The 25,871-nt window shown below is 40.2% G+C and overlaps 1 protein-coding gene across 2 annotated transcripts in view; it reads right to left on the reverse strand.

Moving 5' to 3' along the window:
* The window catches only part of LOC120538696 (glutaminyl-peptide cyclotransferase-like), a 49,264-nt gene that overhangs the window by 21,550 nt on the left and 1,843 nt on the right, over window positions 1–25,871 (reverse strand). The window contains exons 2-3 of one of the 2 annotated variants that reach the window (XM_039768094.1): window positions 8,739–8,885; window positions 1,293–1,580 (exon numbers count right to left, since the gene is read on the reverse strand). In XM_039768094.1, the coding sequence (XP_039624028.1) occupies window positions 1,293–1,580; window positions 8,739–8,885 (435 nt within the window). The remainder of the gene's footprint in view (window positions 1–1,292; window positions 1,581–8,738; window positions 8,886–25,871) is intronic. The other variant, XM_039768095.1, reaches the window with a different exon arrangement.

Raw genomic sequence — 25,871 nt, forward strand, 5'->3', positions numbered from 1 at the left:
AATGTTCAAGCAAATTATAGAAAAAAACCCGATCTAAATCTGTTAAGTAGTTCCCTTGTGAAAAGTGGACAGACATACAGACAGAGAGACATAGGATTTTATATATTATATATTAGTAAACCTTCAAAATAATGTGCAGTTCAAGTCTCCACAGCATTCTCAGCATTTCTGGAGCTTAGTAGAGCCAGATAACTAGAAGAATCTTCACCAAGCAGCTCTGAAAATGTCTGCTTTGTTTGGGTCTCCATACCTCTGCGAGTCTGACATGAATGTCATCAAGTCAAAGTTCAGATCAAGACTGAGAGACGAACATTGAAATGACTCCATAAGAGTGAACCTCAGTGGCTCCACTCCACCAGACACCTGCCTCTCTTATTGACTCCACCCAGTACCAGTCATCCGACTAACTAAAAAACACGTCACACATGTGAATAAAGTGACATGTGACAAAATGACAAATGAATATGTAAGAACTGTGTATTGGAATTGCATTGTTTTGTTCTGACAGCATTCATGTTTTAATTCAATAGTGTGAGATACAGTAGAAAATGCAGACAGACATACAAAATGCACTTGCAGGTGGACTAAATATTTTTTGAGATGTTTTAATGTAAAATGTGAGTTGTGGACACCGACATTTTGTGAATGTTCAGGCAAAACAAGCTTATTCAGTTTGTTTGGGTTGAAATAAGCTATGAGAACAAACTTCAGAAAACATGAGGAGCTCTCGGCCATTTTCATTTTGTAAAAGTAGCTCTCAGGGGGGAAAAAAGGTTGGAGACCCCTGCTCTAGGCTGACACCCGCAGGGTTGCATGGGAATTGTAGTTTGGAAGTGCAACCTTGTTGGGGTCCTCGGGTGACACCAGAGGGTACGGCCGGGGGAGGACACCAATGGTTTCCACATGCCCTAAGAATTGCTCCTGACATGCAGTGAAGTGACACTGGAAACATTCTTGAAAAGAAGCCCACCACCTCACATTTCAGAGGAAGCTGGGCAACGTTCACAGAGGAGATACAAGGGGAGACGGAAGTGGTTTATTTGTCGTTGGTAGACTGATTTGTTACAGTATTAAGGAACGGTTACCAAATAAATGAACATTTTTATCTGGGTACCTCCTAGTGGTCACAATCAAGTTAAATCAGTTTTCTCTGGAAACTTGGACTTTGTTAAATTTTAAGATAAATCTCAAGAACACAGCCTGGTCATTGACAGCATGACACTGGTGTTCTTTTAAAGCAGAAGTCAACTGGTTGTAAAGCTGAACGATTAAACCACCAATTCACGGCTTACCTGTTGCTTAAAAGTTCGTAACTCTGCATCCAGCGCAGTGACCAGCTCCAGCAGCATAGCACAGGGTACGGCAGAATCACTGGCCCCTATAAAGACCCTCCCCTTTTCATCAGTGGGAAAATACTTGGAATCATAGTGACATGCCAGAAGGAGGCGACGAGGGACATCTGGGTCTAGTACAGCCATAACATTGGAGAAGGACACCTGCCCCCTAGGCGTTGGCGCACTGAATGTGTCGAAGTCCACCGTCCACCCAGCAGACAGTGAGCGCAGGCAGTTGGCGATATGCTGAAAAGAAAAAAACATAAGCAGATCGTCAGTAACTGATACCGAATAACTGACATAGCCATTGTGTGGCATCAAAACTATTCAACAAAATAGAAAGACTTCTCAGTTCTGTAACAGGAGATTTTATATATCAATGGAGTACAAATCTGTGCAAAGTTCTTGTGAAATGCATTAATGCCTTCTAAAAATAATAACATGAATAATTTTAACTAACCAAGTAACTCCCTAGAAAATGCTGTAAACAGAAAAAAAAAGTATTAATGAACTCAATATTTGTTATGCCACCCTTTGCCTTGTCACAGTTCCATTGTTGTTGTTTCTGAAGGTTTTCACCTGGGGCATCATGCATAACATGTGCGTAGAATTCACACTACAACATGGCGTGTGGACAAAAGTGGAAATGTGCGCATGCACAAAACATCCAGATACATAAATCAGTGTGAGCGCCAACTTCCACGTTCTTCTGCTCCATAAATCCCGATCAGCGTGAAAAGTAACGCACGTGCACGTGCCTGCTGACACTCCAAAACTCCTCCCAGAATTACGCCTCTTTGAATATGCAAATCAATATAAATAGCCCTTAAGCTCAGCGTTCTATGAAAAGGCAATGGCAAAAACACGGGGTTGGGGGAAATAAAAGAATTCCAACGAATACCGAGTAGAGGCAAACAAAAACGTACTATATGTTGGTTTAAACCAGGGGTCCTCAATCACGGTCCTGGAGGGCCGCAGTGGCTGCAGGTTTTTTGCTCCTACCCAATTGCTTAATAAGAAGCACTTATTGCTCAAGTAACACATCTGCTTCACTTAAGTTGTCTTGCCCATTAAGATTTTGAACCCTTATGGCTTTATTTTAGTCTTAAACAGCTGTGGAGTTTGCATGTTCTCCCCGTGTCTGCATGGGTTTCCTCCCACAGTCCAAAGACATGCAGGTTAAGTGCATTGGTGATCCTAAATTGTCCATAGTGGGTTTGTGTGTGTGTGTGCCCTGTGGTGGGCTGGCGCCCTGCCCTGGGTTTGTTTCCTGCCTTGCACCCTGTGTTGGCTGGGATTGGCTCCAGCAGACCCCCCCGTGACCCTGTAGTTGGGATATAGTGGATTGGATAATGGATGTTTTGGTTTCAGTTCATCACTTTGGTTCAGTCTTCACATGCGGTCATTGGTCATCAGCACCTTAGTCCAGCACGGAGCTGTATGATGACATAGATCTTGTATTTTTTAACTGAAAGTGCACAGGTACTATGCGAGTCTCTTCCTTTCAAGCCAATCAGATATCTTATTGTACTCATTTATTGCTTCATTTTTTGCAAAAGGAATCTTTGGAACTCTAAAAATGAACCTTTGACTACTTTCACACTAATTCAGAAGGATAACATAACTGACTAAAACAAATATTTCTGTGGAAATCTAAAATACCTTCAGAAAGTAGTCAGGCCCCTTCTCTTTTTTCACATTTTGTTATGTTGCAGCCTTCTGTTAAAATCATTTACATTCATATTTTCTCCCTCATCATGCAACACTCAATACCCCAGAATGACAAAGCGAAAACAGCATTTTTAGAAATGTTTGCAAATTGATTAAAAATAAAAAAACTGAAATATCCCATTGACATCGACATATTAAAGTATTCAGACCCTTTGCTAGGACACTTGAAATGCGGCTCAGGTGCTTCCATTTCTATTGATCACCGCTGAGAGGTTTCTACACCTTGTTTGGATTCCACCAGTGGTCGATTCAATTGATTGAACTGACTAGGAAAGGCACACACTTGTCTACAGAAGGTCCCACGGCATGAGGTCGAAGGAACTGCCTGCAGATCTTAGAGACAGGAGACACAGACCTGGAGAAGGCTACAAAATAAGTCTGCAACATTGAAGGTTTCTAAGAGCACTGTGGCCTACAGAATAATTAAATGGAAGACGTTTAGAACAACTCTTCTTAGAGCTGGATGTTTGGCCAAACAGAGTAATTGGTGGAGAAATGTCATGATAAGAGAGGGGAGCAAGAACCCACTGGTCACTCTCGCTGAGGTTCAGAGAATCTGTGTGGAGATGGGAGAACCTTCTAGAACACAGATGTCGAACTCCAGTCCTGGAGGGCCGCAGTAGCTGCAGGTTTTCGTTCTAACATTCTTCACCATTAGTGAGCCGTTTTTGCTGCTAATTAACTGCCTTTGCCTTTGTTTCAATTAACTCGACTCAGGCTCCTTTGTTGTCTCTATTTCCTTAATTAGCAGCCAAACAATAATGAGACACAAAACGAGCCGCCACATGACCAGCTCACCTGTGCCCATCACACAATATCTGAAAATAAACAGGTGAAAGTCTCAGTAAGGTTGATCTGCTCAGGTCACCCAAACATCTTGACGGTGTTCTTAGAAATGTCTGCTGTAGCAGAATGAGAGCAGCAACAAGCTGTGGAATTAAATAACGGGTTTAATTACCAGCAAGAATCAGCTTCTCATTAAGAGACTGGTTGGAGTGAAATTGGTTGGAGTTTGAAATCCCAGTTTAGCTGGTCATTTTTATGGCTTCACATCTCATTTCTGTTTGGCTATCATTTAATGAAGAAAAGAATCAATTCAGAGGACTAAATCCTTAAAAACGGCTATTAACATGAAGGAGAAAGATGATAATTAGCAGTTAAAACTGGGAACTGATTAGGAAAAGGGTTAGAATGAAAACCTGCAGCCACTGCGGCCCACCAGGACTGGAGTATGACACCCCTGTTCTAGAAGGACAACCATCACTACAACACTCCACTAATCTAGGATTTATGGCCAAATAAACGTCTCTTATTAGTAAATACTCCTGGAAGCCCACTTAAAGAGTTTATAAAAAGGCACCTAAAGGACTCTCAGACTGTGAGAAAAAAATGATTTTCTGATCTTATGAAAAGATCAGCATCATGTCTCTTCATTATAATAAAATAAATCTTGGGTGACGAGACTTTTTATCCTGCGACGAGACATGATCTTTTGAAGAGAGACACTTTCATATCCCGCGAGATGAGACTTTGTGCCAAGAGATTTAAGCACAGCCAGGGCCGGAAATAAAAGACAAAGAGTAGATGACAAAGTAGAATGTCGTAAAGAATTCAAAAATGTTTGCGTGATACACATGCAGAGCAGGTCAGAGATTATGAAAGTATGAAAATTCGAAAGTCTCAAAAAAATGACGGTAGAACTCGCATTAGCACAAACAAACGGAAATTATTACTCAGTGAAATAACGGAACAGTGAAAAGAGATCGAATATATTGTGTGGCTTTAAACTTTAAGTTGGAGAATTGTAGGTCGGCTAATTCGTGTTGCCATCAGGGAAAAGTAGGGTTTCTTCCCAATGAAGAGGCCTATCCACAAGAATTAAAAGACTGGTTGCTTGGTGAAAGCGAAATCCTACAAGAGAAAATTTCAAGCCCCGCGAGACAAGAGCTTATGCAAAGAGATTTTGAAAAGTCCTGATCACATCTAAAACATTTACAACCACACACACGGTTCAATCATTTCTCATTTGTGTGATTTTCACTCGCAGGCAGTTATATGTTGCGTTGTCACGATGTAATTCCAAACACAGAATCGAAATTCAATGCGATATTGACGAAAAGGTAAAAGGAAAAAGATTGAATATATGGACAAAGGTGATATGACAGAAGTATGTGGATATTATTTGGGTTTAAACTTTAAGTCAGAGACTTGTAGATCATCTAATTCATGTTGCCATCAGGGAAAATTAGGGTTTCTTCCCAATGAAGAGGCTTATCCACCAGAATTAATTTTTGTTGTTTGTGAGCGGCAGAGACGCAAAGTTGGTGGCGTGTACTGCAGGCGGGGGTTGGGGTTGGGCATTGGGGGATGTGGGAGTCATATTGGCGAGTAGGGGGTGAAGCCCCCTAGTCTATAAGAAATCAGACACCGCTCATCACCTATGAAACACCATTCTATCTGTGAAGTGGTCAGAGGCAACATGGTGTGGTGGCATTTGTTTTTCAGTGGCAGAGACTTGCGAGGCTAATTAGAGTTGAGGAAAATCTGAACAGAGCAAAGTACATACATACATATCCATAATGACAACCTTCTCCAAAATACTCTGGACTCCAGACTTGCCCGAACAAGAGTACAATGGCCCTAAGCACAAAGCAAAGACAACACAGGATTTGCTAAAGGCCCACTCTGAGAACGTTTCAGAGTGGCCAAACCAGAAGCTGAACCTAAAACCCAATTGAACATCTCTGTAGAGACCTGAAAATAGCCATCTGGCTCCATCCCACCCGCCTGAGAGGATATGCAGAGAAGAATGGCAGAAAATCCTCCTTATCCACATGTGTGAAACCCAAAGACTCCAGACCAGGGGTGCACAATGCATCGATCGCGATCGACCGGTAGATCACAAAGGTAGTGCAGGTAGATGGCGTGGCATTCAAAAAAAATTTTTTTAAACATTAGTCTAGCATATATCCTACCTATGGCATTGCCACTTGATTGACATACAGGGCGGCCAGTCTGAGATCTCCAATAAATCCAATTTATATCGACTAAAGAAGGGATTTAAAAAAAAAAAATTTGTTGTTTATGGGCTGGATGTGGAATTGAAAGAGGATTTTTTTTCTCACAATGTCACAATGGAAGTGCGTTTGTCTGATCTGTCAATCTATCATTGCTATTCCAAAGAAGGAAAATGTGGAAAGGCACTTTCGAACTGTTCATAAAAACTACGAAACTGACTTCCTTCTGAAAAGCGACCTGAGAAAGAAAAAAGAGAGGGAACTAAAATCGCAGTTAATCGGACAGCCGCCATTTTTCACTCGGCTGAATTCAAAAGCTCCTTGACTGCATTATTCGGCTCTACTTATTTATGCGAGTCGGCCTTTTCCCACATGAAGATTATTAAATCCAAATACTGTAGTGACCATAAATGTATTGAAATGTTTTCGTGCCATAAAGGTTATTCAGTTATGCAAAGGTACAACAACATATATTTTCTGTATAAAGTATACTCCGTATATATGATCAACCAATTATACCAAACAGGTGCTAAGGATCATCAATGTCACACGTAGGTTGAAACACAGTCATTAACTGAAACAGAAACAGCTGTGCAGGAGGCTTAAAACTGGGTGAGGAACAGCCAAACTCTGCTACCAAGGTGAGGTTGTGGAAGACAGTTTCATGTCATGACAAGATAGAGCACAGCAACAAGACACAAGGTAGTTATACTGCATCAACAATGTCTCTCCCAGACAAAGATTTCAAAGCAGACTGGGGTTTCAAGATGTGCTGTTCAAGCTCTTTTGAAGAAGCACAAAGAAACGGGCAACGTTGAGGATCGTAGACGCAGTGGTCGGCCAAGGAAACTTAGTGCAGCAGATGAAAGACACATCAAGCTCATTACCCTTCGAAAATGGAAGATGTCCAGCAGTGCCATCAGCTCAGAACCGGCAGAAACCAGTGGGACCCAGGGAGAAAAAAAGCTACACCTCCGACGTGGAAACAAGGCCAAGCGACTCAAGTATGCACGAAAACATAGGAACTGGGGTGCAGAAAAATGGCAGCAGGTGCTCTGGACTGATGAGTCAAAATTTGAAATATTTGGTTGTAGCAGAAGGCAGTTTGTTTGTCGAAGGGCTGGAGAGCGGTACAATAATGAGTGTCTGCAGGCAACAGTGAAGCACGGTGGAGGTTCCTTGAATGTTTGGGGCTGCATTTCTGCAAATGGAGTTGGAGAATTGGTCAGGATTAATGGTGTTCTCAATGCTGAGACATACAGGCAGATACTTATCCATCATGCAATACCATCAGGGAGACGTATGATTGGCCCCAAATGTATTCTGCAGCAGGACAACGGCCCCAAACATACAGCCAAAGTCATTAAGAACTATCTTTAGCGTAAAGAAGAACAAGAAGTCCTGGAAGTGATGGTATGGCCCCCACAGAGCTCTGATCTCAACATCATCGAGTGTATCTGGGATTACATGAAGAGGCAGAAGGATGTGAGGAAGCCTACATCAACAGAAGATCTGTGGTTAGTTCTCCAAGATGTTTGGAACAACCTACCAGCCGAGTACCTTCAAAAACTCTGTGCAAGTGTACCTAGAAGAATTGATGCTGTTTTGAAGGCAAAGGGTGGTCACACCAAATATTGATTTGATTTAGATTTCTCTTTTGTTCATTCACTGCATTTTGTTGATTGATGGAAATAAATGATTAACACTTTCATTTTTGAAAGCATTCTTTGTTTACAGCAATTTTTCACACCTGCCTAAAACTTTTGCACAGTACTGTAATATATATATATATATATATATATATATATATATATATATATATATATATATATATATATAATATAATATAATATAATATAATATATATATTTATAATTTTTAATGTAGGTAGATCATTTCGACCTGGTCATTTGATAAGTAGCTTGCAAGCCGATAAAGTGTGGGCACCCCTGCTCCAGACTGTAATAGCTATAATTAAATAATTTTAACATAAGGCTGTAACATAACAAAATGTGAAAAAAGTGAAGGGGTCTAAATACTTTCTGAATGTACTAAATCTGCAGTATCTAGAGCTACACACACATATAAAGGCACTATATGAACAAAGAGATAAAATGTGTCACACATGGCTTCTGTATTTTGACTTGTGTTTGGTTCAATAAACCTGTTGTGTGTTATTTGTCACCCGAGGTCCAATATTTAAAATTTTAGTTCTTGCTGAGGATGGGGTGATTGTTAATTTCCAATAACAGCTGAAGCCAGATGCATTTATGTTTCAGATTATTGGCAGACACTCTGCTAGAGATACGGATCTGTAAAGTGTCTTATAATGGTATTCCTTATAGAATGGTGCAATATAAAGAAACCAATATTGTTGGAGTATGATGCTGTATGAGCGGTACTGTAGAACAATCCTGTGCTCAGAATATAGAAACTGGAAGCTGTACTGTGCACCTGGATCATTGCTTTTGTTAATAAATAAAAACTTCATAACAATAAAAAGGAATCTCTCCATGCCATTGTGATGCCCCAGCATATGGTTGTCGGAAACTACGTGGTTTTTAGCATCACTGCCTTTTAATGGCACAAAATTAAAAGGACACCCAGTCGGGTGACGTCAGAGTCTGTTGTGGTGCCCTCCATGCCCGTGGCTCACCTGCCTTGCTACTTGGCTGCCGGGAGATCCTGGATACCTTTCAATTAGCATGGGCTGAAGAAACGTCTCCCAGAGTCGCCGCCGATCCACAAGTGAAGCAAGTCGGCGGACCTGCGTGCTGGAGAGCTTTCTGAATTTGTGGGAAAACTGAAACAAAAAAAAAAAAAAACAAAAACAAAAAAATAAAAATGATTCTGCAGTGCAACAAAATTCTGAAGATTTGTTGCTCACATCGGCAGCTGAGAACATTTACACACAGGCAGATTCTCATATTAATATTTCCACGATCATTTCATTTTCAGAGGAGCAGGAGCAAAAGATTTAGTGACAGACATTTCAATTCACTTTAATAATTCAATCCTTTCCAACTACCTGATTAGGTGAACGGATTCATTTGATTTGTCTGAATTATCCATAATAAAAAAGAAAACTGTTCTAGTCCTCCTTGAACGCAAATTCATTTTTTAGTTCATTGTAATTTTTTTGTTTTATATTTATTAAATTACACATTAAACATTCTAGTAGATATTGTATAACATTAACTTCTTTGAAACCATGAGTGAAAATGCATAATTAAAATGAGACAAGTTTGTGAATCCTACGTGAACAAGAATTGTGAGACTCGATTCATTAAATCATTACTAGGAACAGTTCATCAGCCAATTTGAAGGAGAGCTGCAAGACCCCATTTGTGGATCAAATGAATGAGACGCACGTGAGGCTGAACTGAATTAACACTAAATTACCAGAGCCTATGAAAAACCTCATAAATCCGTCCCACCTTAAGCTTCTTAAAACCGTTCTCACCTCTCCGCCAGCGTCTTTTGTTAATCTAAATGTGCTGATAAAAGAAAAGCTGCAAGTAGCCAGCTATTCCATCCCCCCACTGACTTAGAACGTGCACAAACTTCGTGGCTTTTTGTTTCTGCAGTTATATTTTTGAATAAAAGCGCAATTGTTGTGTTAGATTTGTACCGTCTGTGAAAATATTTCTTTGATATTTGGACTTCAGGCTTCATACATTATATAGTTTATGCCTACATTTTGTCTTTTACTACTAGAATATAAAAAACGTTTCTGTTTTAACAATGTGTTTACACAGATTACTGTAGAAACAGAACAGACATGAAATGCGTGTGTTCCAAACAACGATCTATTATTTCCACTCTAAAACTCCACTTCACTCCCAGAAAATCAATCAAGGCCCGAGCTGAGAGAAGTTCGTGCACGTTCTAAGTCGGTAGGGGGATGGAATAGCCGGCTACTTTGCAGCCCGATTTTATCAGCACATTTAGATTAACAAAAGACGCTGGCGGAGAGGTGAGAACGGTTTTAAGAAGCGATTTAAGGTGGGACGGATTTACGAGTTTTTTCATAGGCTCTGGTAATTCTAGTGTTAAGGGGTTTTCATGATGTGGATGGATGCAAAGGGAGGCCCTGTGTAAAACAGATCAACAAATATATAACAACAGCACCTCCATTTATTTCTACTGCAGATTTGCATACATGAAATAGCTCAAAGTTTCTTTACAATAATAATTAATAAGTTACAAAAGAAAGTAAAAGGGAAAGAACAGTAATTTTGTAACAGTAGAGAATCAGAATGTTCAGCTTAATAACAAAATTATGGTCAGTTAGCCAGGGAGGAAAGAAAAATAAATCAGAGAGAGAGAGAGAGAAGACACTATATAATAGATAGAAAATGCATTATAAAATAGATAAACAGCCAGATGAATAGAAAAGGCATTATATGATATTGATTAGAGAGACAGACAGACAGGAAAGGGAGTTTATAATTAACAGACAAACAGGCATAAAAAGGTACTACTTAGTAGGTACAAAAGGCACTATACAATAGATAGAAAGATAAATAGACAGATGGATAGAAACAAAGACAGAAAGAAAGATAAAAAGCCTAGATAGACAGATGGAAGGAAAGAATAAAGAAAGCCAGGATAGATAGAAAGATAAAAAGCCTAGTTAGACAGAAGGAAAGAAAGAAAGATGAATAGCCTTGATAGACACATGGAAAGAAAGAAAGATAAAAAGACAGAATAGACAGATACACAGACAGACAGGATAGATGAAAGGCACTATATAATAGATAGACAAGACACAGTAAGATACATAGATGGATAGAAAAGGCCCTACATATTAGAAAATAGGTCATAAGAAAAAAGTATATAAAAAAGCAGTATACATTCGAAAGAAAAGGCACTAGAAATACACTATGCACTATATTGTATAAATATAGGGTGGTCCAGATCTAATTAGGCAATTTTCATTATGCTACATCATGTTAAGTTAATTACATAGAAAATCAGCCAAAAAAATCCCAGACCATCGAGAAGTGTGCGAACTGACAACATGAAGAATCGTCTTCACGCCGAACTGGAATCGTCCCCACATAAATCAAAGTCATGTGATGTGCTCAAATTTTTTTTTTTCTGATTAAAATTCTTACTCCTGCATTCTTAACCGATTTTAACCGACAGATGTCTGTCTTTCTCAGGTAGTCCAGTCAGGAGTGCACTACAGCAATCTAGGCCAGTGTTTCCTAATCTCTGTCTGGGGGGCCCCCTGTGGCTGCCGGTTTTTGTTCCAAGGAGATTCCTAATCAGTGACAACACCCGATAGCACTGAGCTCATTTAATTAGCTTTTTTTTTTTTTTCTTTTATTTCGACATTCAGACAAGCATAGCAGCATGATTTTTACATTTATAAAGACATTTATAAATATTTGTGGTTTTGCTATCAATTTAAATGCTTAACTCTCTTTTGTTGATTTCATTATACTTTGCCCTTTCTCTGTGCAGTTTTTCCCCTTTCGTTGTATCTTAATGACAATTTAAAATGAGCAGATCACTCCCATTAATTAGTAAACGGATTAAACAATTAGAACACCTTGAAAAGTAGAATGAAAATCAAGATGAAAAACTGTTAAAAAGAAAAATACATTATTCCTATATAACTGCTTGGTACATTAATAATTTTTTTTTTTTTTTTAGCAAACTTAGTTTTCTAATTTCTATATTGTTCCCTAAAACACAGAACTTGGGAAATATCAGTTCACTTAATTAGCCCAGGAGTTCAATTAAAAACAGAAGCAGGTTGGGACAAAAACCTGCAGCCACAGGGGGTCCGCAGGACTGAGTTTGGGAAACACTGATATAGATAGATAACATATAGCAACAGGGAAATAAAAGTTAGTCATATGTAACTTAACACACTCGGTTTTAACAATTGTGTTCTTGCATTTCCAATGTATTCATAGAAGATGCATTATATTTCCAAAAAATTCTAATCAAATCATATCCATCCATTTCCTGACGCCAGCCCAGCTCAGGGGGTTGGGGCGCATCCTCTCAGGTGGGGGTGCTGCTCTACCCCTGTGCTCCCTCAGCGCCTCATCAGGGGTCAGATTTATAAAACTTATACTTAAACAAAAAAAGAGGACTGAAATGTGTGTACACAACTTTTCACGCAAACATCGGGATGTATAGAAGAAAACATGATGGAAGAACATAGTATATTTACAGCAACTCTGGCCCATACATACCTCACATTTTGAAGAACCTGGGATGTGATGACACCCTTGATTAGGTAGGGAAATGCAGTCAAAGCAGCTAAATGACATTTCCTGTGCTCAATAATTTAGATCACCAAACCATTAATAGCATATGCATTGACTTGACAAAACATATTATACCTCAAAAGTAATAAATATTACGTACAGACAATTTTAGTTCCCTTTTAAGAGGGCCAATGCTGTGTATTTGTACTGAAAACATTTTTTGGGTTTTGCGTGGAATGAAACCTATTTTCACACTTGAAATCAACAAAGTTTTATAAATGAGACCCCAGGCCAGGTTAAGTGTAGAAACATGGAGGAAACCCAGACCAACTTGACAAAGATCTCCTAAAGATTTCCTTTAATTTCAGCAGATCACCACCTATTCTTGAGAGCTTCTGGCACTGCTGATAAAGAACGTGATTTAGTAATGGCAGGCCATAATAAAAGTGCCCACGCCTCATGTCAGTGCTGTAGAGGTGTATTATCGTAGTATTTCCCTCTACTTACCCTTTACCTGTTTTCTCAAGGGTAAATGTTCTCGTCAAGTTCGTTATCAGGTTGGTCTACTGTTGCACTTTAAGATGGACACACACACACATAGAGATAAACTCACACACACAGACCCTAACCACAACACTGCCCTATGAATGACACACACACGCAGATTAACCCTTAGCACTTTAAACCACACAAGTGCTATAAGAATAACAACCTGTTGTTCAGCACTTCAAGAGACTTACTTATTTTTGGCACGAACAACATACGATGTTTTAGTGATATCTCAGACCTAAAAATATTACTTTTGGTCTACAAGAATACATTTAAACACACAAAGACTCCATACTCTTGACTATAGGCCATTTATCAGCCAAGAAAACCTTCTTTATTGTATTGTCCCTAACTATTGAGTAGCGCCCTCACTCTCAGCCTTATAAACCTCGCAGCACAGAAATAATGGCAAAAATCCGACTGTCACCAGGTGCTCAAAGAAATCTAACTTATTACTTCAGTCACTCTAGACATTAAGACAAAGCATAGAAAGTTAAAAGCAGCATGGTATTTATTACAAGAACTAGACATTAAGCCCGTTAAAATAACGGGCGCTAGAACAGTACTGCATAAACATTTGTATGAACAGTCTATATTAAATGGCAAGGGACCTTGTATGTGGCTGTAATATGTGTCACTGTATTGTGTGCCTTTAATTTTCTCTCTCAGTAATACTGGTTTGTATTTCCGTAAAATGCCTGTAATTTTGTCTGACAGTAATACAGTGGAACCTCGGCTCATGACCATAATTCATTCCAAAACTCTGGTTGTAACCCGATTTGGTCGTGAACCAAAGTAATTTCCCCCATAGGATTGTATGTAAATACAATTAATCCATTCCAGACAGTATGAACTGTATGTAAATATATATTTTTTTAAGTTTTTAAGCACAAATATAGTTAACTATACCATAGAGAACACAGCGTAATAGTAAACTAAATGTAAAAACATTGAATAACACCAAGAAAACCTTGAACAACAGAGAAAACTAACACTGCAAGAATTTGCGCTCTAGCTTTATGACCCGCTCGCTAAAAACTCTTTTTTTAATGAGTTTTACGCACAGGGGAAAAAATTTACATTTGAAAAATCTGTAATTTAATAAACAACCAAGAAAAGTAACATTGCAGCAATGCACGTGCGCGCCTGTGTGTGTGTCTCTCGCGTGTGTGTCTCTTAAGCGCACGCCTCTGTGTCTGTGTGTGTGTGTGTGTATCTGTCTGTCTCTCACCTGTCTCGGTGTGTGTGTGTGTGTGTGTGTGTGTGTGTGTGTGTGTGTGTGTGTCTGTGTCTCTCTCTCTCTCTCTGCACAGGAAGAGACTGAACACGTGCTGTGTGGCCCCGCGCATGCGCACTTCACCAGAAGACACACACACACGGACACCGAGTGCGTGTGTGACTCGCGTCGCGTAACTCGTGTGTGTGCGTGCGTGACTCGTGTGTGTGTGTGTGCGTGCGTGATGCGTGCATCTATCTATCTCTCTCTCTCTGCACACACAGGGAATGCACAGGAAGAGACTGAACACGTGCTGTGTGGCCCCGCGCATGCGCACTTCACCTGAAGACACACACACGGACACACACACACAAGGATGCACACAAGGGTTTTATTAAAGAGGATGATAATAATAATAATAATAATACCACTAGAACAAAGAATACTAGAAAATAGGTACTGATAGGAATGTCTGAATATATATATAGTCTTTAGAAGAAGCTTACGAAAAAAAGTTACAGATGACAAGGATGAATGTCCCAGGGAGGCGTTTGAGTTAACAATCGATGTTCATGATGCCTTTGACAACCAGTGCAGTGTTCGTCCATTCCTCCTCTTCTTCGCTTCTCTCTTCTTTTCTGTCTCAAACCAAGGCATATTTATTATGAAATGTCATGCCTTGGTTTCACAACACATGCACCTGATTGGCTGGCTGTCAAAATGATTGATGAATTAATTCACTGTCCGTTTTCCCAAACAACAAAACCTTTGATGTACTCTGAGGTGTCAGTAGTTCTTCCTGTCCCAGGCTGTAAACCAAACTGTTGTTCCAGATGTCCATCCATAAAGTAACACTAAGCTATAAACAAGTGTTATAAAAGTAAGGTGTAAGGGAAGAAAACCTGCTTTAATTTGTCTTAGTTCATCTGTTGTTTTGTCTCATACAAAATATAATGGAAACCAAAATGTACAGATTTTATACACCATAACAGAGGGCCGCCTACATTTCCTAGCACAAACCACATCATGAACAGCCAACTGCTCAGCAGCCTCCTCCCTATACAGAAGTTGGTTGGGGTTTAATTACCTCAGGAATTTAGTGGGATTTTATATGCACCAGCTGTTATTTTCTGGGGTTGAGACCACCATCATAGTTCAGTCTTCCTCCTTGTGGTATTCAGGCTGGGCGCATTGGGGAAGCTGTTGGAGCTCAGGAGGAACCAAATTGTACTGTGTGTGATTTTCACAGTATAGCTAGAAGCCCGAATTCCTTAGGAGCACAGACCACCCATGAGGTTGACCCTACACTGCATAGCCCTGCATCGTCCCGTCACGTGTCACCTGGACCTTTTGTAAAAGTAGGTGCTGGTTTGAGAGGGCATACACTGTACTCTTGCTCTGCCACACAGAAAGAGATTTTGAAAACTTTGCTATTTTTCGTTGGCACTTGAAAGCAATGATGTTTGTGATTCTGCACAACTTCTAATTTTCATTCGTGGGACAAATGATCATTTCGAAGTCACAGAGGAGCTTGCTGCACTGCAAAGCATCAAAGGAGAGGATATCTATGAAAAAGTTTGCCAAACTGTGAATGATATGGAGCTGGACTGGGCTAAACTAGCCAGTATGACAACGGAGGGTGTTCCTAGCACGGCAGGGTATATGAAAGGAGTGGTTGCACTAATTAACCAAAAGATGGACAAACACAACAACTCACATCCAAAAGCCATACACTGCCTCATCCACCAACAAGCACTATGTTGTAAATCATTGAAGTGGGACTCTGTCATGAAAGTTGTTGTGTCCTGTGTTAACTTCATTAGGGCTTGTGCACTAAACCACAGACAGTTTCAGGAATTTCTGCCTGAGCTGAATGTTGCCTACGAAGATATTCTGTACCACACAGAAGTCCGTTTCCGAGTCAAGGGAGAGTTTTCAAATGTTTTTATGACTTACTTCCACAGGTTGCTGCTTTTCTGCTTTCAAAAAACAAAGTACCACCAGTACTTAGAGGCAGAATGGAAATGGCACCTTGCCTTTCTGACAGATGTAACAGAGCTACTCAACAGCTTCAATGTGCAACCTTAAGGAAAGAGGAAGCTCATCTGTGATATGCTTTCACATGTGAACGCATTTGAAGTAAAATTGGACCTCCTCATTAAATAAGTGATGGAGGAAAGCTTCTGCCATCTCCCCATTACTCAAAAGCTGTCGGCTGAGAAACCAACAGTTTCGTTCCCAAACAAAAAATGTGTGGATTTACTGGAAATGTTGCAAAGAGAGTTTGAAATCAGATTCAAAGAGCTTCATCTCCATGAACAGGACATACAGCTTTTCCGGAACCCATTTTCTGTTGACATTGAAATTGTTGATCCGATTTACCCAATGGAACTGGCTGAACTACAGAATTGTGACTCTCTGAAAGACGCATTCAAGTCAAGCAGCCTTACAAATTTCTATGCATCTCTCCAGACATATCTTAATCTCAGGAGCCATGCACTTAAAATGGCAACCATCTTTGGCAGCACCTATGTCTGTGAACAGACTTTTTCCCCCAAATGAAACATCTGAAATCTCCAACCAGATCCAGACTAACTGATGCAGACTTGCATCACTTGTTACGACTGGCAGTGACAAACATGGAACTGGACGCTGACTGTCTCATCAGCCAAAAGCAGGCCCACACTTCTCAGTGAAATACTGGATGGTTTATGTTGGTTAAAATTGTTCTTTATTTTAAATATTGTATTGTTCTTTCAAGTTTTGTGCACTACAAATAAGATATGTGCAGTGTGCATGGGAATTCATTCATGTTTTTTTTTTTTTTCAAATTATAGTCCAACCCCCAAACAGTCCAAGGGACCGTGAACTGGCCCCCTGTTTAAAACATTTGAGGACATACAGGTGCTGGTCATAAAATTAGAATATCATGACAAAGTTGATTTATTTCAGTAATTCCATTCAAAAAGTGAAACTTGTATATTAGATTCATTCATTACACACAGACTGATGTATTTCAAATGTTTATTTCTTTTAATTTTGATGACTATAACTGACAACTAATGAAAGTCCCAAATTCAGTATCTTGGAAAATTAGAATATTGTGAAAAGGTTCAATATTGAAGACACCTGGTGCCACACAATCATGGGGAAGACTGCTGACTTGACAGTTGTCCAAAAGACGACCATTGACACCTCGCACAAGGAGGGCAAGACACAAAAGGTCATTGCTAAAGAGGCTGGCTGTTCACAGAGCTCTGTGTCCAAGCACATTAATAGAGAGGCGAAGGGAAGGACAAGATGTGGTAGAAAAAAGTGTACAAGCAATAGGGATAACCACACCCTGGAGAGGATTGTGAAACAAAACCCATTGAAAACTGTGGAGGAGATTCACAAAGAGTGGACTGCAGCTGAGTCAGTGCTTCAAGAACCACCACGCACAGACGTATGCAAGACATGGGCTTCAGCTGTCGCATTCCTTGTGTCAAGCCACTCTTGAACAAGAGACAGCGTCAGAACTGGACTGCTGCTGAGTGGCCCAAAGTTATGTTCTCTGATGAAAGTAAATTTTGCATTTCCTTTGGAAATCAAGGTCCCAGAGTCTGGTGGAAGAGAGGAGAGGCACAGAATCCATGTTGCTTGAGGTCCAGTGTAAAGTTTCCACAGTCAGTGATGGTTTGGGGTGCCTTGACATCTGCTGGTGTTGGTCCATTGTGTTTTCTGAGGTCCAAGGTCAACACAGCCATCTACCAGGAAGTTTTAGAGTACTTCATGCTGCTGACGAACTTCATGGAGATGCAGATTTCATTTTCCAACAGGACCTGGCACCTGCACACAGTGCCAAAGCTACCAGCACGTGGTTTAAGGACCATGGTATCCATGTTCTTGATTGGCCAGCAAACTCGCTGACCTTAACCCCATAGAAAATCTATGGGGTATTGTGAAGAGGAAGATGCAATACGCCAGAGCCAACAATTCAGAAGAGCTGAAGGCTACTATCAGAGCAACATGGGCTCTCATAACACCTGAGCTGTGCCACAGACTGATCGACTCCATGCCACGCCGCATTGCTGCAGTAATCCAGGCCAAAGGAGCCCCAACCAAATATTGAGTGCTGTACATGCTCATACTTTTCATGTTCATACCTTTCAGTTGGCCAACATTTCTAAAAATCCTTTTTTTGCATTGGTCTTAATTGATATTCTAATTTTCTGAGATACTGAATTTGGGACTTTCATTAGTTGTCAGTTATAATCATCAAAATTAAAAGAAATAAACATTTGAAATACATCAGTCTGTGTGTAATGAATGAATCTAACATACAAGTTTCACTTTTTGAATTGAATTACTGAAATAAATCAACTTTGTCATGATATTGTAATTTTATGACCAGCACCTGTATAGCAGGGGTTGCCAAGTCTGGTCCTGGAGGACCATCGTGGCTGCAGGTTTTCATTCTAACCCTTTTATTAAAGAGTGTCCTGTTTGTGCTGCTAATTAACGTCTTGTGAATTCATTTTATTTGATTTGCTTTTTTTAGATTTGTTCCCCTGAATTTCTTCATCATTCCATTGTTGCTTCATTTCTTAACTTAAATGGCACCCAAACGGAAATGAAATGTGAAGTGAGGGAGCCAACAGAAGACAAACTAAGTCAGGGCCTCAAACTCCAACCAATTTCACTCCAACCAGCTGCTTAATGAGGTGCCGAGTCTTGTTGTTAATTAAACTTGTTCTTTAATTCCATGGCTTGTTGCTGCTCTCGTGGTGCATTAGCAGACATTTTTGTAATTGTTGACTTTCTCTTTTCTAAGAGCACACTGTTAAAATGTTTTGAGGACCTTCATTTTCCTTTACTTTCAGATATTGTGTGATGGACACCAGTTGTTTTGGCTCATTTTGTATCTCATTATTGTTTGGCTGCTAATTAAGGAAAACAAAACAGTCAAGGGGTCTGAGTCATCAGGAACAAGTCAATTAAAATTAGTTCAAAAGAAATTAAATTAGAAGCAAAAACAGGTCACTCGTTAAGAAAAGGGTTAGAATGAAAACCTACAGCCACGGTGGCCCTCCAGGACTGGACTTTGCGACCCCTGTCCTAATGGTCAATCCCCTTAACTAATCCTTAATCAGCCATGTTTAAATGCTAATTGGTTATTAGAGAAACCTTTATAATTGCATTAGCACTGATGAAATCTGTTATTCAGTTCATTTAGGTACTGGCATTCCTAACGTAATGCTCTGGGTTCAGAAATATAACCAAAATGAAACACCATTCTCAAGAAATATGCCAGTCTATTGTGGTTTTGCAGAATGAAGGCTACTCCAATATGACAGATTTCCAAGAAACTGAAGATTTCATACAAAAGTGTCTCGAGAGAGAAAAAGAGCAACCTGGATCCAACTGTAACGATGTGGGTCCGGCTCCATGCTCCCATCTGCTGTTCGGGAGCCCTTGAACCCAACACCGTCGATAATGTCATCGAGATGAGCTAGACAGAGAAGGCAACAACATAGCAAGGGGATGGTTCAGAAAGTGCATGGTGCTTTTATATTAAATAGTCATCAAATCAAAAACAAAGTGTCCATAAAGTGCAATGATTCAAAGTTCAATAAATAATCCATAAGAAACATGTGGAGATAAAACCAATAGAAAAAACAATCCTTTAAAATCAATGGGGTTCAAATGATGCTGGAAGCAGTCTTCTAAAAACCAATGACAAGCCTGGTGCTCTTCTAGAATAGCGTCTCACCTGCTTTTCCCGACTAGGCTTTGCTGCAGGCGAGAACGCTCTCTGCTGCTGCCCTCTTCAACATCTCACACACACAGGTCTGGAGACCTCCCAATCCTGGCTTGGGTCTGGCACTCATCCCAGGCCCGAGACTTGGACTCCTTAGTCTCCAGGACGCCCCCACCAAGGACTACAACACCAAGCCTCGCGACTCCCGCTGCCTTTCTGGTCTTCTGCGGCCAGTCGCCTTTCCCTGGTCACTCCCGCTACCTGATCGCTCAGCGGGAGCAACTTCTACTTCAACTCCTGGGTGTCGGCACAACACCCAGGCTTCCTCGTAGCTGCCCACGAGCGCTGGTTCGCTTGCTTGCCCGCACGCTCCGTGTGTCTCTCTTTCTCTCTCTTGCACCGACTTGCTCCCTCACTCCCTGTAACCTCCGTCCTCTCTTTTCTTTTTTTCTCTTCATTTCCGATCTCCCAACCGACTCACACTTCTTTTTATATTGCGAGGGGCCATGGCAACTGCAGCACGTTAGCCACGGAAACAATCACGGATGTGCACTCGGTGAGAAACGCCCACACCGCAGATCACCCCGTGGCTTGCTATGGCCACCACGCCCCCTCACTAAGCCGCCGTGAATGCTGCGATTATTTATTTAAAAAAAACAGCCTTTGCTAAGCGAGCTGTGGACCCATAACACCACACCATCCCGGATAGAAAAAGACGCCTGCACAAAAGGATAAGGACACCAGAGTGTGTAGTCTGAGGCTGGGTTGTACTTGACATGTCCACATGGGGAGTGAGGGCCATGAAGTTAAAATGACTTAACACATCCACACATGCTGGGTTTTCATGCTGAGCACTGACTTTTTTCTAACTCCATGGTGCCCATTTGGATGGGAAGATGGTTATGTCAGAGCCAGAATGAAGAATGGAGGGCTGAATATAATACAATGTGTCATCAAGGTGCAAGATAAACCTGCAAAAATATTTGAAGTGCATCTCCTCATCATGTTGGTCCAAATTTCACAAGAATATTATACTTGCTCTTCCTTTACCACTTTTGGTCACTCCACCTTCTCCTTTTTTCCCCTTAAAGTTTGTAGCGGTCCAGTGTTGCTAAGATTCACATCATCGAGAAGATGGCGATTTAATTTATTTTTATGATGGAGATTCCGGGGACACACCCAGCCTTGACCCGACCAGCACGCACTCACAAACAGAGACAAAAGCAAAGCAAACCGGTAATCACACAGCAATTAAAGAATGTAATGAAAACAAATGAAATTAATGAAAACAACGATACCATCCCTGTTCCCCTTACGGTGACTATACATTAAATACACAAAGCACAAACAAAACACACACGTGAAAAACGGCAACAGATGAAATGTAATGATGGGAACAGATAGTCCAAAGATCTGCATGTTGAAGATCTACCGGTAGTTACTGAAATGGTGAAGATGGGTGGACGGGTTCAGGAGCGCTCCTTTCTTCACAGGATGGCCATGAATCCACTTACAAGCAAACGGCAAACAATCCAGACGCCAACCACGAAACGATCCGGGACGAAACGAATAAGTACAGGTAACCCAACAGAAGGCAGACATGCAGGAACTTGAAACACAAATTACAAAAACTTTTTTGCCCCTTTTTGTCAAGCTGTGCTGACCTCATTTGACCCCACTGGCCTCCACACCCTCAGTAGAAGACCAATCGGAGCCACTGCAGGGACTGCTAGGAGTTGCAGTTTCAAATTCAAGTAGCACCGCTACAAGTTAGTAATAACAAGTACAGTACAGCTCTTCTTCCATTAACAGAGTGTCACTTCCTCAGTTGAGACATTGATAGGCATACGACACTGATGAACACTGTCACCTATGGGCTAGAAGACTATCAATGCATCAATCGAACAGGCTGTAACAAGTGACCACGCAAACACACTTTGTATTTAGGGTTTGCACGCAGTCACAATTATAAACATGCGCTTACTGGAACAAACTTCTTCCATTTCATAATTCTTGAGGCCTCTGTTCTCATGGCAACACTCAAAGGCTTTACAAATGGTTCGAACCCCATACACTCATGTCTGCCTCATCACAATTTGATTATGTAGGTCGACAGATAGCTCCTTAGACTTGACGTCCCTGACATGCAGTGTGAATTGCAGCTCCTTACATACTCAGGTAATCGTGTGTCTTAATAAATAGAGAGCATAATTATGATATTATAGCAATAGCGGAAACCTGGCTAAATAACAAAGATGGGGATGAGTGTAACATAGAGGGATACACATTTTTTAGGAAGGATAGACAGAACAGAAAAGGAGGTGGGGTTGCTGTTTATGCCAAACAGGGTTTAAATGTAAGTCATCTTCAGTTGGATGATGAGCCCCATCTTAGTGAGGACATGTGGCTTCGCCTAGAAAATATTAAGGAAAGAGGTCTTATTTTAGGAGTGTGTTATAGACCACCCAATTCAGACAGTAATTTTAACACACATCTTTCTAGTAATATCAAAAGGCAAGTTTACAGGGGATATTATAGTCATGGGGGACTTTAATTATCCAAATATTAACTAGGATAACCTTGCAGATGGAGGAGCACAAGAGCAGGAGTTTTTAGAAGTAATCAGCGACTGTTTTTTAACACAGCATGTTAAAGCACCAACACGGGGTGAAGCCTGTCTGGATTTAGTATTCTGTAATAATCAGGATAGAATTGAGGGTGTAGAGGTGATTGAACCACTAGGGTCAAGTGACCATAATGTAATACAATTCTCAGTATTTTGTAAGAGTACAGATGCAAAGACTAAAATTGTTAAGTTGAACTTTGGTAGGGCTAATTTTGAGCAGATGCGACAAAGTCTAAGTAGGATAGACTGGGATAAGCTTTTAAATGTGGAGACAGTCGAGGAGCAGTGGAACAGGTTTAAAAATGTTTTACATGTAATGCAGGACAGATACAGACCTAAATTTGGAAGTAATAGGAAACTAAAAAACTCCACGATGGATTAATAAAGATTTAAAAAGAAGTTGCAAAGGAAAAACTGCTGTATAAGGCATATAAGACTAATGACTGCAAAGAGAACGAAGCGTATGAGAACATGAGGGCAACCATAAAGAAGGATATCAGAGAGGCTAAAAGACAGTTGGAGAGGAATATAGCAGATAAGGCGAAAGAAGACCCCAAGAGATTCTTTCAGTATTTTAGTAGTAAAAGAACAGTTAAGGAGGAGGTCAAGTTCATCAGGAATAGTAAAGGGGAATTAAAAGATACAGACAATGAAATAGCAGATGCCCTAAACTTACATTTTTCTGAGGTGTTTACAAGTGAGCAAGTGGATAACCTCCAGAGGTAAACACACTACTAAGGAGGTACTGAGGGATTTGGAAATTGTAGAGGGAGAAGTGCTGCTCAGATTAAATAAGATGAAATCAAACAAATCACCAGGCCCAGATAATATTTATCCTCGTGTTCTTAAGGAGGCTAGTGAGTACATATATAAACCCTTGACACATATTTTTAGGAAGTCACTGTGCACTGGAGAGATTCCAAGGACTGGAAAATGGCAAATATCATCCCATTATATAAAAAGGGTGACAGGGCAGATCCAAGCAACTATAGGCCAGTAAGCTTAACAAGCATCACAGGAAAATTAATGGAAGGAATTATTAAGGATAAGATTGAGCAACACATGGCAAGGACAGGAGTTATTCTGAACAGTCAGCATGGGTTCAGAAGAGGGAGGTCGTGTTTTACTAACATGTTGGAATTGCAACAAAAGGATACGATCAAAGTGGAGCTTATGATATTATTTATCTGGACTTTCAGAAAGCATTTGATAAGGTGCCACATGAGAGGTTGGGCATCAAACTAAAAGTGGGAGTTCAGGGTGATGTTTTTAGATGGGTGCAGAATTGGCTCAGACACAGGAAGCAGAGGGTGATGGTGTGAGGAACCTCATCAGAACTGGCCGATGTTAAGAGTGGTGTTCCACAGGGGTCAGTGCTAGGGCGCTGCTATTTTTAATATATATAAATGATTTAGATAGGAATATAAGTAACAAGCTGGTTAAGTTTGCAGATGATACCAAGATAGGTGGATTAGCAGATAATTTGGAATCCGTTATATCATTACAGAAGGACTTGGATAGCATACAGGCTTGGGCAGATTTGTGGCAGATGAAATTTAATGTCAGTAAATGTAAAATTACACATAGGAAGTAAAAATATTAGGTTTGAATACACAATGGGCGGTCGGAAAATCGAGAGTACACCTTATGAGAAGGATTTAGGAGTCATAGTGGACTCTAAGCTATCAACTTCCCAACAGTGTTCAGAAGCCATCAAGAAGGCTAACAGAATGTTAGGTTATATAGCCGATCTGTGGAGTACAAGTCCAAGGAGGTTATGCTCAACCTTTATAATGCACTGGTGAGGCCTCATCTTGAGTACTGTGTGCAGTTTTGGTCTCCAGGCTACAAAAGGACATAGCAGCACTAGAAAAGGTCCAGAGAAGAGCGACTAGGCTGATTCCAGGTCTACAGGGGTTGAATTATGAGGAAAGATTAAAAGAGCTGAGCCTTTACAGTTTAAGCAAAAGAAGATTAAGAGGTGACATGATTGAAGTGTTTAAAATTATGAAGGGAATTAGTACAGTGGATCGAGACTTGTATTTTAAAATGAGTTCATCAAGAACACGGGAACACAGCTGGAAACTTGTTAAGGGTAAATTTCGCACAAACATTAGGAAGTTTTTCTTTACACAAAGAATGATAGACACTTGGAATAAGCGACCAAGAAGTGTGGTAGACAGTAAGACGTTAGGGACTTTCAAAACTCGACTTGATGCTTTCTTGGAGGAAATAAGTGGATAGGACTGGCAAGCTTTGTTGGGCTGAATGGTCTGTTCTTATCTAGAGTGTTCTAATGTTTTTTAAACAAAGTTCAATCATTTCAGCTAAGCCACACAGTTGGACTCGAATCAAGTTCTAGGCACACCTCAAGAAGAATTAAGGCAAGTAGAATGGACCTGAGCATAATATGGATTGCCACAGAAAAAGTTCTTAATACTTATATAAAACGAGAGATTTCAGTTTGATTTTTAACAAAGTTGCAAATCTTTAAAACGGTTTTCACTTTGTTGTTATGGGTTGAGTGTAGATTGGTGGACAAAAATGTTCATCCATTTAAAATTAAATCAAAAAGTGTGAACAAAGTAAAAAGGCTCAGAATAATTTCTGAATCCACTGTATATTGTATTTATATCACGTTTAAATTGCATATTAATCAGATCACTAGGACAGCATTTTTTCACCTAAGAAACATAGCTAAAGTTAGACCTCTTATATCTTTGAAAGATGCTGAGAAATTAATTCACGCTTTTGTTTTCAGTCGGCTAGATTACTGTAACGCACTCCTCTCAGGACTACCCAAAAAAGACATAAATCATTTACAACGAGTGCAGAATGGAGCTGCTAGAATCCTAACTAGGAAAAGAAAATCCGAACACATCTCTCTAGTTTTAATGTCACTACACTGGTACCTGTGTCATTCAGGATTGACTTTAAAATTCTGCTTATGGTTTATAAAGCCTTAAATAATCTCGCTCCATCTTATATATCGGAATGTCTGACACCTTATATTCCAAATCGTAACCTCAGATCCTCAAATGAGTGTCTCCTTAGAATTCCAAGAGCAAAACTTAAAAGAAGTGGTGAGGCGGTCTTCTGCTGCTATGCACCTAAAATCTGGAATAGCCCGAAAATAGGAATTCACCAGGCTGATACAGTAGAGCACTTTAAAACACTGCTGAAAACACATTACTTTAACATGGCCTTTTTATAACTTCAATTTAACTTAATCCTGATACTCTGTATGCTCAGTTCATCATAATAACTATTCATGGTGGCTCTAAAATCTGTACTGACCCCTACTTCTCTCTTGCGTTTCTTTTTTCTGGTTTCTTTGTGGTGGTGGCCTGCGCCACCTCCACCTACTCAAAGCTTCATGATACTCCAATAATGATGGATGGATTAAAAGGCAGAAGTCTATGTGACCA

Source organism: Polypterus senegalus, chromosome 11 (genome assembly GCF_016835505.1).
Source record: "Polypterus senegalus isolate Bchr_013 chromosome 11, ASM1683550v1, whole genome shotgun sequence".
NCBI classification, from domain to species: Eukaryota; Metazoa; Chordata; class Cladistia; order Polypteriformes; family Polypteridae; genus Polypterus; species Polypterus senegalus.